Source organism: Lepisosteus oculatus, chromosome 8, assembly GCF_040954835.1.
Source record: "Lepisosteus oculatus isolate fLepOcu1 chromosome 8, fLepOcu1.hap2, whole genome shotgun sequence".
Classification (NCBI taxonomy): Eukaryota; Metazoa; Chordata; class Actinopteri; order Semionotiformes; family Lepisosteidae; genus Lepisosteus; species Lepisosteus oculatus.
Genome location: NC_090703.1, coordinates 46,455,389 through 46,472,103, shown reverse-complemented (window position 1 = coordinate 46,472,103; position 16,715 = coordinate 46,455,389). Strand labels below are relative to the sequence as shown.

General features: G+C 47.5%; 1 protein-coding gene across 1 annotated transcript; it reads left to right on the top strand.

Moving 5' to 3' along the window:
• The first annotated feature begins 1,479 nt into the window (after positions 1-1,479).
• LOC138240980 (uncharacterized) lies at positions 1,480-6,837 on the top strand. The gene is made up of 10 exons (XM_069192954.1): positions 1,480-1,860; positions 2,206-3,690; positions 3,841-3,933; positions 4,373-4,477; positions 4,716-4,825; positions 5,112-5,306; positions 5,546-5,708; positions 5,980-6,145; positions 6,386-6,480; positions 6,671-6,837. The coding sequence occupies exons 1-10, from the start codon at positions 1,704-1,706 to the stop codon at positions 6,754-6,756; spliced, it is 2,655 nt and encodes an 884-aa protein (XP_069049055.1). The 5' UTR covers positions 1,480-1,703; the 3' UTR covers positions 6,757-6,837.
• Positions 6,838-16,715: the final 9,878 nt, after the last annotated feature.

Sequence of the window (16,715 nt, the reverse complement as noted above, 5' to 3'; positions counted from 1 at the left end):
AAGTCAGACTTTCGCCTCGAAGGTGCGAGAAACAGGGAGCGCGAAGACCTGACTGATAAAACCACTCTGATTCCGCTCTGAACCGCGGGAACATTACAGATACAGCAGTATGTAGTTTCAGAAAGGAGTACTGACGCTCACTGTCATAAGTATTTCCCCCAAACCGTCATCTGCAATAACTAAATGCGATGTGTTGTGCTACTGTATACTACTGTATCCGCTGAGGTTAATGGATGCGTATTTACAGAGACAGTGTCTTAAATTACTTTCTTCCCAAGATCGCCGAGTTTTCGATCATTTTGGAAGCCGTGCAATTGTTATAGATAACTTCTGTATAGTCCACCAAGCAGTACGTCTTAGGTTTAATGGTAAATAATTAGTGGTCATTAGGAACCGAGTGACCGCTGGATACATTTTAAGCTTTGTAATATTAATACTACACTCTACACTTTTAATCGCCACGAGTTACCAGCTACGGTGTCTTATTCCAGTATCCGGCTGTTTCTGAGCTCAAGTTTAAATAGTAATAGCGTGGGTCTGTGTCCGGGCATCTTCAGCCGTTGACTCAGTCCAAGGGCAAACCGTAGAGCCCGGTCCTTTGCAGTTTTGGAGACCGATGGTAATCTTACACGCGTTGTATTTTATACATCTGATCAAATCCAGGCCGTGCGTCACGTTCACTCGTGAAGTCTGGCGGACATCGTCACACAAGCCGCTCCGTATCATCACATACTGTACCAAAAAAAAACCTCTTCAGTGTGATCAGAGTAATAACTTTAACTTTCAACTTTATTGTCATTAAACTTACACAGGTGCATAGTGTAATGAAAAGTGTTTCTCATTAGTCACTCAGGTGCAGTACATAAATAGGACAGAAGATAAGACAATAGACAGTTACACAATAGCAATAACAGTAACATGTAATAACATAACATAAATAACACTGAGTAAATAACGAACAAAAAGCACCATTGTTTGAGAGCTAATGAAGCCGCTGCGTCCATGCGCACTGCCATTTTACTAGATGAATACTAACGCAACGATATAGTGAACTGTAACACCGACAAAGTTTTACCAGTCGAAATAAAGTCTTGAATATGCAATGTGTATTATTAAAAATTAAAGAAATGATGTTTCGATTTAAAGCTGCACAGAATTATTCAGAGGGAGGTGTAACCGCTGACGGGACAGGTGTGATCTGAGCGGCGGTAGGAAGAGAGAATTTTCTCCAGGGGGTCCGCAGAGGGCGCTGTCTTCCAGAAGTCGCAGTTCTGTACAGCTATTTTAGTGGAGCGCGCATAGTCGCAATTTACCGCTTTTCTCTAGGTCAATAAATGTATCGGTAAATTAACAACAACAACAAAAAAAAAACCTTAGAGCTAAACCTTTTCCCCGTCCTCATTCAAATGTGTCCGTTAAACTATGGCAAATTCACAACTTTAGATGGCAACGTGATTAAATACAAATCAAAGGGCGATTTTGTTCTGTTGTTTAGAGTCGGTGCCGTAGGTTTTGGCTCTGCCCGCAGAAATGTGAATTAGAAAAATAAAGATCTATTCTGTTGAGACAGTGCAATTAATCCACAAAGTAGAGCTCGGTATCACGAAACTAGTGCATATAAAGCCAGGAAAGCTTGCGACTTGACCGTGAATCGTGCTCTCTGGTTTCTCCCAGGGACAGATACTGCACACACAACAGGCCACATGGCGACTACAGACGGCTTCGCTGCTGTGTTCTACGGGGAGCCCGGTGTCTTGGGACTCCTGGCGAATGGAATCAGCGCTTTCCTCGTCCTTCTGCAGAACTTCCACGGAGCGCACACTGGCGTCCCGGCTGTGGGCGTGGAGAACATCCTAGCTGGTAAACACCGCGTCCCGAGCCGCCGCTTGCGTGAATACTGCTGGTTCTGTGTCTTTAATGGCTTTTTTAGTTCTGTATCTCAAAAAGATTTCAAAACTATGCCTGGCCATCAGAATTGTATTTCAAGTGTCTCGTGTTGTTTTTTTTAAGCACCTTTAGTTTACTCCTGTATTTTATGGGTCATCTCAACAAAAAATTTAAAACATTTAACAGTTCTGTGCTACACAGCTCCGCTGCATGCCCCCTTGATGTTGTTACTTTAAAACGGGAGGAATTATTGCAATAGAGCAATCTCTGACCCCTGACTCTTGACCCCCTGACCTCTGACCCATGTCATTTCCACAGGTGTTCACCTGATCCTGATAGGAGGCGTAACTCAGCTGCTGGCTGGCCTGCTGTCCTTTCGCAAGTATGACCACTTGAGTGGAACATCCTTCATTGCCTACGCTGCTCTCTGGACCAGCTATGGTGCTACCAGGATCGTTCTGGGTGCCAACCCCCCACTGAGTGACCTAAAAGCTAACAGCTCGAATGGCAGCCTTGGCCTTAATTCCAGCACTTCAGTCGCCTTGCTGAGTAATTCCAGCTTGGCTGCTCCTGCCATCCAGGAATCCGCCATCTCCGGGCTGGTCCCCTACATCTTCATCTCCTTCATCCTGGCCTTCTGCTCCGCCACGGTCAACTACATCATGCCCTTCGTGTTTGGCGCCATCACCTTGACGCTGGTGTTCGAGGCCGTGGGGCTGGTGGGGCGCTGGGCGCTGGTGGTGTCGGGCGTTCTGGAGCTGGTCATCCTGGTGTGTGGGCTCTATGGGGCCACCGCCCTGCTGCTGAAGGGCATATTGCAGCGCAATGTCCTCAAGGGCTTCGGCAACCCGCTCTTCAACGTCCTCCTGCTCGGCACGGCCAACAAGAGCAGCTCCCAGAGCCTGGGCCAGGAGAAGAAGAAGAACACCAAGTACGCCGAGCCCATGGCCCTGGGCTACATCTCCGATACTGTCTCCCCCTTCATATTCGCCTTCTACTGCTTTGGCTACATGCCCAACTTCTTTGTGGGAGCCATCTGGGTCTCCATCACCTCCTTCGCCCAGCTCTTCTCCAGCTACTACGCCTATCTGCGTGAGGACTGCTACCACACCACCAAGTTTGGGCTGCACTGCTCCTACTGGCTGATGAAGGCGTGGGAGGAGTTTGTGCTGTCCGTGATGGTGGGCAAGGAGGAGGTTGGGGGAGCCAGAGACGGCATGGTCGGGGACTGGTTCTTCCTGGCCGCGGCCATCGTCCTCTGCCTGCTGTCTCTGAACACGGACACCTTGGAGCTGCTTCACAACGCCCTTTTTCTCCTCCTCACCATCTCCACCATCTCCCAGATCCCACTGCAGCGGTACTACATCTTTTTTGGGGTGGCCTGCTGCCTGTTCCTGGCCCTCTCCCTCTATGCCACCTTCGCCAGGCAAGTCAACAGCATAGCGGAGAAAGCCCTGATCCCGGTGGGGCCACAGCCTCTCTCCACTGACACTCTCCAGAGCGTGCTGAGCGTCCTCAAGAGGTCTTGGGTGAAACCTCAGGATCTTCCACCCAGCTCCGCCTCCCAGCTGCCCGATGCCCTCTTCTTCCTCTGCAACGGGGTGGCGGCCATGTCCGCCATCCACAACAGCGGCCCGGGCGACTCTTTCCTGCACCTCGCCCTCCCCTGGGTGCTGATCACAGGAGCCATCATGCAGCTTTATGTGAGCAGGCTGGCGGTCCAAGGAGGCCACAGGTTCGGACCCATCATCCCCATCTCCTATGCCGCCATCTGGGCAACCTGGACCTGGTACCGGTTTGCAGGTAATTTGGCCAGCTAAGCTCAGGTGTTTAATACACCAACAGAATAGAACATACTGACTAGTCCCAGTTCTAGACAATTGCCACTTTCACACAATCTGATACGCCAGTTCCCAGGATCTCACTCCTTGCTCTCTTGTGTGTTTTTGTTAGGTTTTCTGCTTGACATCACTCCAGGTTCAGCTGGGGGATTTACAGCAGGAGCCATTGCGTTCCTTGTGTTGAATGGTTTCCTCATGCTTACTGGTAAGTAAAGTCAAGTTCTAAAGGATTTGGATTTTGGCCAAATCTTAACAATACTTTCTTTTGGAATTGGTTTCACTTTCCTTTACTGCTTGGGACTAGATTTCACCCAGTGTTGAATTTTTCATGCAATATTTTTGGCTGCAGTATTGGTATTGTTCCCAAGTTTATTTTTTAGAAAGACAAATGTCTCTGACAATCTATACAGTCTTGGTCCTGAAGGGCTGGTGTGTCTACAGGATTGCTAGATCACTTAAAAGTAGCAGATCAAGTGACCTAATCATGCCAATAATGAACTATTGGGGTAGTTAAGAGCTAAGATGTTCCTGAAAGACCAGGGATGATCAGAGCCATGTCTCTAAAATGGTGACTTAGGAGGTTGATTGCCAGTGATGTAGTAGGTTATACAGGTTCAAGTGCTCTCTTCATTCTCCTTCCACAGCTGGCTACAGGAACCTGGTGCTCCTGGCACTGACTACTGTGATGGAAGTCATCTTGGTCTGTTTCCTCCTCTCCACCTTGGACAGGCTGCCCTACAAACTGGAAAGTAAGACATTCCCCAGCTTTGTGAAATAAGCGCATCAACAGTCCTCTTTCCTTTCTCATTTGCCATAGTTCATTGCTGTCAGCAGTTAAATGCAATGTGCTGCAGGTCCGCAGGCGCTTTGAGGAAGAGGAGATGCTCTTTTGAGACCCAACTGATGGGCATCACCCGAGCAGTTCCTTCATTCTAGACTTGCCTCAGAATGTGCCACTCTCCTAACCTCCCTGGGTGTCTCTTGCAGTTGCCATGCTGGCGATATTCTCCATCATCTGCCTCTATGGCATGCTGGCCTCCCTGGCCAACTCCATCTTCCTCAAGGATCTGCTCCCCCTCGGGCCCCCTGTGCTGAAGGTGAGGCCCCCATCCGCCACTGCTTATACACTGCATACACACACTAGCTACCCACAGGTTCTTCTTTTCAGTCCAGAACGCGGTCTTCTCACCTCATGGGATAAATCAGAATTATGTTGGATTCATATTTTAATCTTGATATTGACTTTACTCTATGCGTATGTCCCTTAAAATGAAAACCTGGATTCAGGGCAATGTGGAAAAATCAGGAAGCCTTTCCAAACAGTCATGCCACGTGGCCCAAGCCGAGAACTGCCCACTGACTAATTCAGCTCGTTACACCCAGGCTCAGAAGAAGGAATTGACCGAGAGGCCTCCTCCTCCTTGCCCCATTGCCAACTCTCGACTGACCAGCGGGTTGATAACCATCTCCAAGCTGTTGGACAGCAGTGGCGTATGTGGCATCCCTACTGACACAGTGTATGCCCTGGCCGCCTCCTGCAGACACCCCAAAGCCATAGAGAAGATCTACAACATCAAGGTAAGAACAGGCCCCTTTCTGTGTGTAGAAGCAGCCTTCATTCCCTTTGCTTTCCCTTTGTCAAGAGAAACCTCTCGACAAGCTCAGTAGCAAACGTTCCTGCAAGCGAAGCCTCACACTATGCGACTGTACTGCAGTGCATTTTCTAACACGGTGACCTACAGAATCTTGAACAGCTCAAATGAGCTTTCATTTTCACAACTGGTGATCCCTGAGCATCTGGCACTGCCTCCCAACAGGACCGCCCTGCAGAGAAGCCCATCTGCATCTGCATCTCGAACCTGGAGCAGCTGGCCGCCGTCAGGCCTCCCTTCAGCACCCTGCTGTGGGAGTTCATGAGGAATGTTTACCCAGGGGGCATCAGCTGCATCGTCAAGAAGGGCGAGTGGCTGTCCAGGCTGGGTGAGTGGGGTCTACTGCGATGCGGAGGGATGTTGTGGGAATTGTGGTTAGCATTTTCCACTCGTGGTCTACTCTCAGCTCTGAGGTCCTTCACTCCAGTTCTGTGTCTTATTCTCAATGTAAAGCACTGCAGATTCAAAAATGAATCACTTGACACTGGACAAGCACAGCATTTAGGGATCCTCCTAGCCTGCCCCAGGAAAAAGTCTGGCTTGGCTGGCTATCCCAGTCCTTCCCTGTTACTGACAGTCCTCTGTTGGCTCGCTTCCAGGCGTCGGTCCTGCCTATGACCGCGTGGGCACCAAGGACAGCATCATGATCCGGGTGCCTGACCACACGGTGACTGCACACCTGTGTAACATGACTGGCCCCCTCGCCATCACTTCTGCCAACCCCAGTGGAGAGCCGGACAGCACGCACCACGACATGGTCATCACGTGAGTCTCCGTTTGTCCGTAGAGCTCTTCTTTATGGGAATGGGCCAGATTTGAAACCTCCCTGATCTTTGGGAAGGAACTGCTGCTTCTTTCTTCCGACAGCAGCTCATATAGAAAGATCTGCCTAAATCCTGCATATAATATATCCTTTGAAATTGATACCATATTCCCAATTGATGCCATATTGAGGTGTGTTGCTTTGCCTTGAGTCTAAATCCCCTTTTTATTCTTCTCCTCTAGGCGTCTTGGACACAAGCTGAACGGAGTTCTGTGTGATGGAGAATCAAATGAAGTCGTGGCATCCACTGTGGTCAACTGCTTGAAAATCGATGAAGGTACAGTACGTTCTGTTCTTTGCAAAACAGCTCTTACTTTCCAGGGCTGCCACCTCTGATCGGACATCACAGAAAAGGCCTCTTTGAGCTCTGTGTGGTCAGTCGGAGTTTGAGAGCTATACAGAGGGCCCTTGTTTGTAGGCAGCGAACGTGTCCTGTCATAGGACCTAACTGTCCTTTTGTGTTTCAGGCATCATCACCATCATCAGAGAAGGCTGTGTTCCGGCTGTCAAAGTCAGGCAGATATTTGAGAAAGTGAAGACCAGTGTGGCATAAACACCAGGCCTCATCCCTTCGAACCTGAAATACTCTCTCAGGAACAGCAAGCTTTGAAACCACGTGGAGGAGCTTTAAACAATGCAGATATTTATTTGTATATTATTATTATTGTATTTTTTATATTAAAAAATAGCCATAGGTGGGAATGACTTTTGGGTTTATTTTCACCATTTTTAAAAGGATTTTAAGATTCTGCAATGTACATAATGAAGGCCTCTTCTACTGTATCTGTTGGTGAACTACAGTACAGTTCTTTTGAATGCAATGAAGTGATTTATCAGACAACACCTTTATCTTTTGATTTTTGGCAAACAATGGCATTTGTATTATAAGATAAGTAGATCTTTTCAGCCCTCCCTGTTGCCAAGAGATCTCAGATAAAGAGACTCCAATGGTATCTCCAGGTGTTCGGAGTGCTGTTACAGTAGCTCTGAAGGCACTATTCCAGCCCAGTGTTGCTCAACTATACTGAACTACACTTGCGTCCTCAAACACATTGGTTCTGCCGATTAGCATGTTTGCTTGTACAGTATCTCTTCACTGGTGGTGTGGTGCGAAATATTATGTCTCTTAGTTTTTAAAATGCAAACTGTTACTGCTGTTTGTGGTGAATAGTGAAATTCATTGCTTGTACAGTATGTTGAAAGCTGAATCAGTTTGTGGGCTAGTGTACAATGGCATTCTGGGTGTAGATGTCCATTTCTTTTCCATTGGAGTCTCAAGTTTATAATCCTAATGCATATTGTATTTGACTACTGAAAACCCAAATAAAATCACCTGAATCAGTAAGCATTCTTTGATCTTTTGCCTTTTTTGCAAATCCAATAAGTGAATGTCTCACGAAAAGACAGCAGAAGCCTTTAAAAGATTGAAAAACACGGTCGCAGGCACTGCAGCCTGCAATATACAGACAACCTCTCCATTGCAGGGGAAGCTTAGCAAACTAGGTGTAGTCTACAAAGGAACAAGTAATAGGTTTATTCCATGCTGAAAAAAAGAAGAAAGAGAACACAACGTTTCGGCCGTGGAGCCTTCTTCAGGTGTGAGAGAGACAAGGCAGTAAGCAAAGGTAATGTAGTGGGAGAACAAGGCTGGGAGGGAGGAGGGGTTAGAGGTGGGAGCAGGGGACAGAAAGAGATAGCAGGACCACAGCTACTGAGCTGTGGAGAGATCTCTCTTTCGAATACTGGCCTTTCTTACCGAACACAATGTCCTGAGCAAGAGTCAGATTGGCTTCTTGCCAGATCACCGCACATCTGATCACATTTACACCCTACACACACTGATAGACAAACACGTCCACCAAAAACACAAAGGAAAAATTTTTTGCCTGCTTTGTCGATTTCAAAAAAGCATTTGACTCGATTTGGCATGAGAGATTGTTTTACAAACTACTCCAAAGTGGCATAGGGGGCAAAGTGTACGACATAATTAAATCAATGTATTCAGAGAGCAAATGTGCAGTGAAAATTGGAAACAAAAGGACTAAATTCTTCACCCAAGGCCACGGGGTGAGACAGGGCTGCAGCCTGAGCCCAACACTGTTCAATATCTATATCAACGAATTAGCAGGAATGTTGGAGCAGTCTGCAGCTCCTGGTCTCACACTACACGACACAGAAATCAAGTTCCTGCTCTACGCAGATGACCTGGTCCTGCTGTCGCCCACAGAACAGGGGCTGCAGCAGAACTTGGCACTGCTGGAGCAGTACTGTCAGACCTGGGCATCTACAGTCCTGGACAAGACCAGAGTTATGGTTTTCCAGAAGAAAGCCAGACCTCAGGGAAACAGGTACAAATTCACACTGAACAACAACACATTGGAGCAAACATCCAGCTACACATATCTCGGTCTCACCATCAGGGTGTTTTGACCTGGCAGTGAAGGCACTGAGGGAGAAGGCACTCAGGGCTTTCTACGCAATAAGAAGGAGGCTCTTCAACATCAACCCACCAACAAGAATCTGGCTCCAAATATTTCAAAGTGTAATCCAACCCATTGCCCTATACGGCAGTGAAGTGTGGGGTCCCCTCACAGACCAGGATTACACCCAATGGGACAAACACCCCACAGAAACTCTGCACATGGAGATCTGTAGAAACATCCTCCGTGTGCAGAGAAAAACTCCTAACAACGGGTGCAGGGCCGAATTAGGCCAGTACCCACTATTGATAAACATACAGAAAAGAATATTAAAGTATTGGCTACACCTATAAAACAGCGACCAAAATTCCTAGCACCACAAAGCCCTGCTGAGCCAAGAGCTGAGCCAAAAACAGAGCCCCCTGAGCCAGCTGGTCCTGAGGCTCACCGACCTGCGTCACACCAACCCTAACCAGCCTCAGGACAGCACTGCTAGAGCACCACAACCCAGACTCAACCACATCACAGCACAGATCAAACAGCAATATCTCACACACTGGGACACACACACACAAACACAACATAAACTGGAATGCTACAGAACCCTAAACAGACAATACACTAGCTGAATATTTGACCAAAATAAAAAATAACAAACAAAAACAGACCCTGACGAAGTACAGGCTCAGTGACCATAGAAACTGGGCGACACAGGCAGACCTGGCTGCCCAGAGAGTACAGGCTGTGCTCCCACTGCCAGTGGGGAGAAATAGAGACAGAGGTGCACTTCCTACTGCACTGTGACAGATACTCTGGGATTAGAGAAACATTCTTCCCGAAATTCAGAAATCTAATCTCAGAGTTCCCACACCTGCCAGAGTCATTAGGGTCCCAATCCTACTGGGAGAGGGAGGAGGGAACTCAGTTGATCTGGCAGCCCAGTATGTGATCTCCTGTCACAGCCAGAGGAACAGTGAGTCTGTCTCCCAATAATGCTCCAGCCGCCTACAGTATATGTCAATATTTTAAAATATGTCTTTGTTGTAAATGTCTGTAACATCTCTGTAGGTTTTATTTTACTTCTATTTTTTGTTTTGTTCCATGTTAATTTTATTATTTTAATTTGCTTTGGCAACACTGATTGTATCCATCGGTCATGCTAATAAAGCACCTTGAATTGAATTGAATTGAATTGAGAGGCCAATCAAGAGGTGTGAATCAGGATAGGTGTAGAAAAGTGTGAAATGAAACTTCCAATGAATGGAGAAAATTTAGTAGAAGAGTAGTCTGTCGTTAAGAGAAGGGGTAAGTGAAGGGTGTGATCCTAGCTGCAGGATAAGTTTGGTTTCAGTAGTCTTTCTGATGTATGAGTTCGGAAAACTGTCTTTGAGAACACAGACAGAGAGATTAGAGTGGTCGTGGCCGTCAGAGGAGTCATGAGAAAAAATGGGCTTGTAGAGATCTTTAATCTTCACAGCCCTGACGTGTTCTCTGAAGCGGTCTCCAAGTCTCCTTCCTGTTTCTCCAATGTAGATGGCTGGGCATTTACTGCAAGAGATACAGTAAATAAGGTTGCTTGTTTTTGTGTTAGATGTGTATGCAACTAAAACTACAGATGAACAAGTCATAGGTTTATTCCATGCTGAAAAGAGAAGAAAGCAAACTCGTTTTGGCTGTGGAGCCTTCTTCAGGTGACGCAGCTACCCACCTGAACTAAAACTACAGATTGTGTTTATATAGCATCTGATGTGCTGATGTTTAAGGGTTACTAGACTGATTAAAGCTGGACTCGATCATTGAGGTTGTGATATAAAGAGGTAAGAAAGTTTGAGAAGCAGATTGTGTAAAGAGTGCATTACTCTTTAGGCCTAATAGCATATCAACAGCAAACATCTAAAAATGTAAAGACCAAGTTATCGCTCAACGTGGTAAGCCATTGCATTGGTGCTGAACACCACAAGAGGAGGTGTTTGCACAACTACTTAAATGCAGGGCTCAAAACTATGTGTAGCTTAATGAGTACACAGTAGGGTACAAGTTGCTGCTAGTAACTAATCCAAAATCCTTGTCCGTTCACCTGAGCATGACTGGGCACCTTGCTTCAAACACCCACACACCTTTGTGTAAAGTAGCCTCCTCTGGCTTTCTGTTTTAAAATGCATTTTCTTTCAGTTCCAGGCTGTGTCCTTAGCAGAGGACTTTGACAATATTTTTTGAGTATTGTGAACACTTCAACTAAATGGTGCACTTTGTTTTTAACAGCTACAGTCCTCTAACTGCAGGCACTATATGCAAGTATGCAAAGATCTCAACGTGTCAGAGCGAAAACACACAGGCAGCAGAGCTTATTTAATCTCATTTATTTGTCAGAACAAAAATTCTTATTGCCCATTTTTACATCAAATAAAGGTCATAATCAAAAGCTAAAAAATACATCATTATTAATTCATTTCATGTCTTCCGCAGCCAGCAGCTGACAAGTCCAGCGGGCTAGTTTGGATCAGAACGGCACCGGGCATGGCGAGACCTTGTCATCACCGCAGGACAGGTGGGCCCCGGGACAGGAGCCCCTCGCTCACCTTCGGCATGTATCATTCATTCACACGCAGCTCCCGGCACGCGGACATTCAAACAAAGCCCTCAACAGAAAGTACAGTAATCGGTTTTAAAAAATGACTATTTAACAAAGAGATTCAGCTCCCAGACAAGAATGCAAGAGCAGCTCGCTCTCCCGAGAATCTCCGATGCGTGAGTGCCCCAGATCCGTGCACGCGTCCCGAAGCAAAGCGCGGAAGAGGATGGATAGACAGTAAATCTGGGAAGAGAGCTTAAAACCAACATGCTGGCGGGGGTCCGGGGGCCGCGGCTCAGTGCAGCTGCTCCAGCAGGGGGCGGCAGTCCCCCAGCCTGTCCAGCCCCTCCACCGTCTCGATCAGCGCCTCCACCTTCTCCCCGGGCAGCACGGCGCCGGCGTTGTGCCGGAACTTCCCTTGCAGGGCCTCGGCGCTCAGCGGGTTGCGCCAGTGCCCGTAGAAGGTGTCGCAGCGGCCCCCCAGCTCCTCCCCGCCGGCCAGCGTGACTCGCACCTCCCCGTACATGCGGGCGAAGTTGGCGGGGTTGTCCTCCGGGTGCTCCACTCGCACCCGGGCCAGCAGGGCCTGCAGCTCGGGCCGGCGGCGGGCGGCGGGGAGGAAGGAGCGCACCGTCACCTCCCCGTCCAGCAGGGCCGTGCAGGCGCTGAACTGGAAGGAGTGGCGGGCCTGGTGCTCGGACTCCGGGAAGGGCCGGTTGATGTACTTGGGCAGGACCCATCACTAAGTATTAGATGGCGAGAGCACATCCGCAAGGAACTTGCAACATGCAGAAACCCGCTGGGGCAGTGAAGCCTGTGCAGCGACAGAACATACAGCTCCTACCTAATTAATCCCTTAAAACTGGTAAAAGGGTAAAAACAGGAAAAGGGCAAAGCCTGGGAATATAGAATTGACTTGATCAGTTTTCACTGCTGGTCTAGTAAATGAAGAGACAGATTTTGGAGAAATTTACAGTCTCTTTACCTTCCAGGGCAGGTTTGTGAAGCTGTCGGATGGCACAAACACGTCTTGACGTTCTCTGCAAAAAAAAAACCAAACAAGATTTAACTTTTGATATGCCAGAGGAAAGTGACGGTTTGATCAAACCAACCACTAGGGGTCCTGCAGGTGTCTGGTAAAGCGAAGACTACCTGTGCATACTGCAAAGTAGGACAAAATATTTTTACAAGACCCTCCAGTGGTAAAATGAAGGCAAGAACTTTCAGAAGATACACACTGAAAAAAAAAATTACAGTTCATACCACTTTTTTTCTAGTTCAGTTTTAAAAGTTGTTTGACCTGCTCTGGTGCTGAAAGAAAGCGTCTTGTTCAGTTTGCCGACAAGAAACTCAGGCACAGAAGAAACTCAGACAGAAGAGCCAGCATGATGAACACAGCCGTTAATGCTGCAGTGACAAGACTTTAAGCCATGTTAGACTTTCTAGTAAAACCTTGGTAAAGTAAAAAGAAAATAACACACCCTTACAGAGACATGCTAAAAGCAAAAACTGACAAAAATAATTAAACTGCAGTTTCGGGAGACATTCTGGCAAGACATACTCTGTACATTTTCACAAAACACTGAAGAAAAGGATTTAAAAAAAATCACAAAACACAATTTCTTTTTTTCTGGTGCAAATCACATTCTTAGTTAAACATGATAATGTTTCTCACAGTTTCTTGAGATATTGACCTATGCTCTCTATTTCCCACAGATTTTCTGCTTCCTCCCTCCCTTCTCTCCACAGATCTCTGAGGTAATAGTTCTCTCGGGTGATGAACAGGGCCAGGCTACCTGCTGCCTTGACTGGGACCTCGGTGCCTGAACAGCCCCATGTTCCTCACTCTCCACAGGGCGTCTTTCCCACTGTTCACCACGGCCCAGATCCTGTCGAACACGTCAGGAGGAAGTTTGACAGGAGAGATGCCGTATATAACGAAAGCAGCGGTCAGGAAAAATTGGGGCGAGAGAGCTTGCAACCAATCTTCAAACTGTGCCCAGAAGGCCTTAGCAAAAAAGCAGGACCACAGGAGATGGGTCACAGTCTCCTCCTCGCCGCAGCCCACCCTAACGCAGCAAGGGCTGGGGGTGAGGCCCCTACGGTACAAGAAAGTTCGCACCGGTAAGCACTGGTGGACGACACTCCAGGCTAAATCTCTGTGAATGTTGCACAGAAACTTAGAGGATGTGTGTTTCCACACCTTCCTTGTTTGGGCTGATGTTAAAATGCCCACAGGGGCCTGCCTATTGTTCTGGGGTGCAACGAAATCTTCCAGGTTTTGGACGCTGACATCTCGGGGGGGAATATGGCCAATTGGGTGAGATCTTAGAAAACTTTTAACTGTCCCATAAATTGCAGGGCATGTGTCAGAGAGTGGGATATCCAGCTTGGGTCTGACACCACACACTCTGAACACCTCCCTACCTACCCAGAGCCTGGCACAATAAGTCCAGGTACGCGCTGCAGGTGCTGTTGCAAAGCCTCTCAGCACAGAGGCTAGGAAAATGCACAGCAGCTTCGTAGCAATATCTGGGACAGACTTCCCTCCTGAGAGTAGCGGCCTGTACATTATTTCTCTTCTGAGTCTTTCCTGCTTCCCACCCCATAGAAATTGAAACATCAATCTCCTCAGCACCGCCACAACACGGTGTGGGATTGGGAAGGTAGAAGCCAGAAAATTCAAGACAGGCAAGAGCTCGGCTTTGATGACCAGCACCTTCCCTGTCATGGTGAGGTCTCGGTCCTTCCATTGCATCAGTTTTGTTTAAGATTGGCAATTTGTTCTGCCAATTTACTGTTCCCATCTCTTCTCCAAAATACACCCCCAGGACCTTAATTTTCTTCTCTTGCAACCTGAGATCATGTCCTTCTTTTGGTTCCCTCCAGTTCTGATAAAAAATCTCACTCTTAGATTTGTTAATTTTTGCGGAGGAAGCCAAAGAGAACCGATCACAGCACTGCAGAGCTCTGCTAATTGAGGCATTGTCAGAGAGGAGCAGGGTGATGTCATCCATGTATAGAGATGTCTTTACCTCTCCTCCCCCACTTCCAGGCACTGGTATCCCATTAATGGCCTGATCCTGGCGCAAGGCACAGGCTAAGGGCTTCATAGCCAAAACGAATAACAAGGGGGATAATGGGCAGCCCTGCCTCACCCCTGAACATTCAAAGGGGCGTTATCTATTGCCATTAACCATTACTCTGCTGTTGCTACCTGTGTACAGCAGGTTAATCCACTTTCTCATGATGGGGCCAAACTTCATGTGCTCAAGTACCGATGTTAAGTACTGCCGGTTTAGACGGTCAAAGGCCTTTTCTAGGTCTACACCTAAAATGCACAGAGGGAGGGAGCGGTCCTCTGAGTACAGACAGACATCCCTCAACCAGGCCAGGTTGTCGCTCATCAGGCGTCCTGCTATCCCACAAGTCTGTTCTTTCCCTACCAGTGAGGCCACTACATTTTGTAGGCGCAGGAAAAGGGCTTTGGACAGGATCTTAGTGTCCACACCTAACAGGCTGAGGGGTCTCCAGTTCTTTATGTCATTCTTTGCTCCTTTCTTAAACAAGAGAGAGATAGTGCCTTCTCTTAAGGAGTCAGGCAGCAATTCTGTCTTATAGCTTTCCTCGAATAGGAGCAGTAGCGGATCCTGAAGCAGATCCCAAAAGGTGCAATAAAATTCTTTAGGGAGCCCGTCAGCACCCGGAATTTTCCCCTTCTGTAAGCTCTCCATAGCCTGTCTCAGCTCTTCTACTGTCAAATCCCTCTCAAGTACTTCCCTATCTTCTTCACTCAAAACGTTTTCTAGCTTTGAGGTAAAAAAATGAATTTCTTCATCCTTTACCTCTGTAGAGCTGTACAGTCTTGAGTAGAAGGCCTCGGTGCAGGAGAGGATAGCACCCGGCTCTGTTCTCTCTCTTCCCTCCTCATCAACTACACTTTCCATGACAGACTTGGAGCCTACCACTTTCCTGAAAAAGAAGCGAGTACACTTCTCATTTTCTTACAAGAACTGCACTCTGCTTCTTAACAGCACTCCTCGACTACTTTCTTCGGCTATGCGCCGGATGTCCTTTTTTAAAAGGGTGATATCCCCGAGCACATCGAAGCCACTGTGCAGCATCGTGTAGAGACGCTGCAGCTGCCTCTGTTTCCTGGCTAGCACTCCTCTCCGTCTGGCAGCAGCCTTCCTTCCCTCAGTCATGAAAAAGGCCTTTGTCCTCACCTTCACCTCCTCCCACCACTCTCCTACTGACCCGTACAGACACTGCAAGGACAGCCATTGTGATAGTTTCTCCTTGTAGCGGGATACTACCCCCTCGTTCTCTAGCAGCTTTGTGTTGAGTTTCCAGAGGCCTGGGCCAAAGACAGTCCCGCCCTGGAGTTCCACTCTACACCCTAAAGCCTGATGATCTGAGAAGAAAACGGGCTGAAGAGTGACCCCAACAACTTTCACTCTCTCTGAGACAAAGCAATAGTCAATTCTGGAGCTGCTATTCCTCCCTGACCATGTATATCCTGCTGTTGTGGGATATATAGATCTATATGTGTCTGAGAGTTTAAAGTCTTGAACTAAGTTTTGCAGGGCCAGTGAGCTGGAATCCAATTTTATCGGAGAGCTAGACTGCCTGTCTGTGTGCTCTAAGATACAATTAAAATCCCCTCCCACTATTACATCTGTGCTACATAACAATAGGGGAGAGAGTCCCTTGAGTAGCTCCACCCTTCCTCCCATGTCAGTAGGACAACACATATTGATTAGACGCAGGTTAACGGTCCCCCATTCGACATCCACACACAGAAACCTGCCATCTTTGACCCTCTGAATACTTTTCAATTTGAAAGCCCATCCTTTGAAAAGAATGGCCACGCCAGAGGCTCTGTTGTTATTGTCCCCTGACCAAACAGAAGGCCCTTTATCCCACCTATCTTCAAAACTTTTATACCTCTCTTGATAGGCTAAAGCACACTCCTGCAACATCAACACATCTCCCTCTCTCTGCTGGAGGTAATCAAAGACAGACTGGCATTTAACTCTGTCATTGATACCTCTGGTGTTAAGAGAAATTATGTTTAGAGCCATATTACATAAGAAAGTGGAACCAGTCTTTACAAAACACATTTCTCTTCTGTCTCACCTGTTACCTTCTTCTTTTTCTTTTTCTTCAGGTGAGGCTCTGCCCTCGGCAGACAACAATACACCCCATTCTAAGGGGGTGGGTTGGGCTGGGGCTTCCAAAATACACCCCTTGCCCCCCCCACCCAAACAGGTATTTCGTGCCAGTATTCAGGGGGGGATTTCTCCAAATCTGAAAAGGAAGTATTATATAAGAAGGTGGGGGGCCTGTGATATCATTTCTGTTATCAATGCAGGGTGGAGGAAACAAGAAAAGCAGGGACTGTACAGACTCCTCCTGCTCCCCCTCCTCCATTTATAAAGCATATACTTACACCACCTTCAGCCTGCTTGCAATTTTGGGAACGGACCCTTCTGGACAGGTAAATACCATTCTTCTCCT

Excerpts from the sequence above, each read along its gene's own strand:
- LOC138240980 (XM_069192954.1), top strand. The coding sequence starts at position 1,704 with ATGGCGACTACAGACGGCTTCGCTGCTGTGTTCTACGGGGAGCCCGGT. Across the intron at positions 3,691-3,840 it reads GACCTGGTACCGGTTTGCAG|GTTTTCTGCTTGACATCACT; the intron begins GTAATTTGGCCA and ends TGTTTTTGTTAG. Across the intron at positions 3,934-4,372 it reads TGGTTTCCTCATGCTTACTG|CTGGCTACAGGAACCTGGTG; the intron begins GTAAGTAAAGTC and ends CTCCTTCCACAG.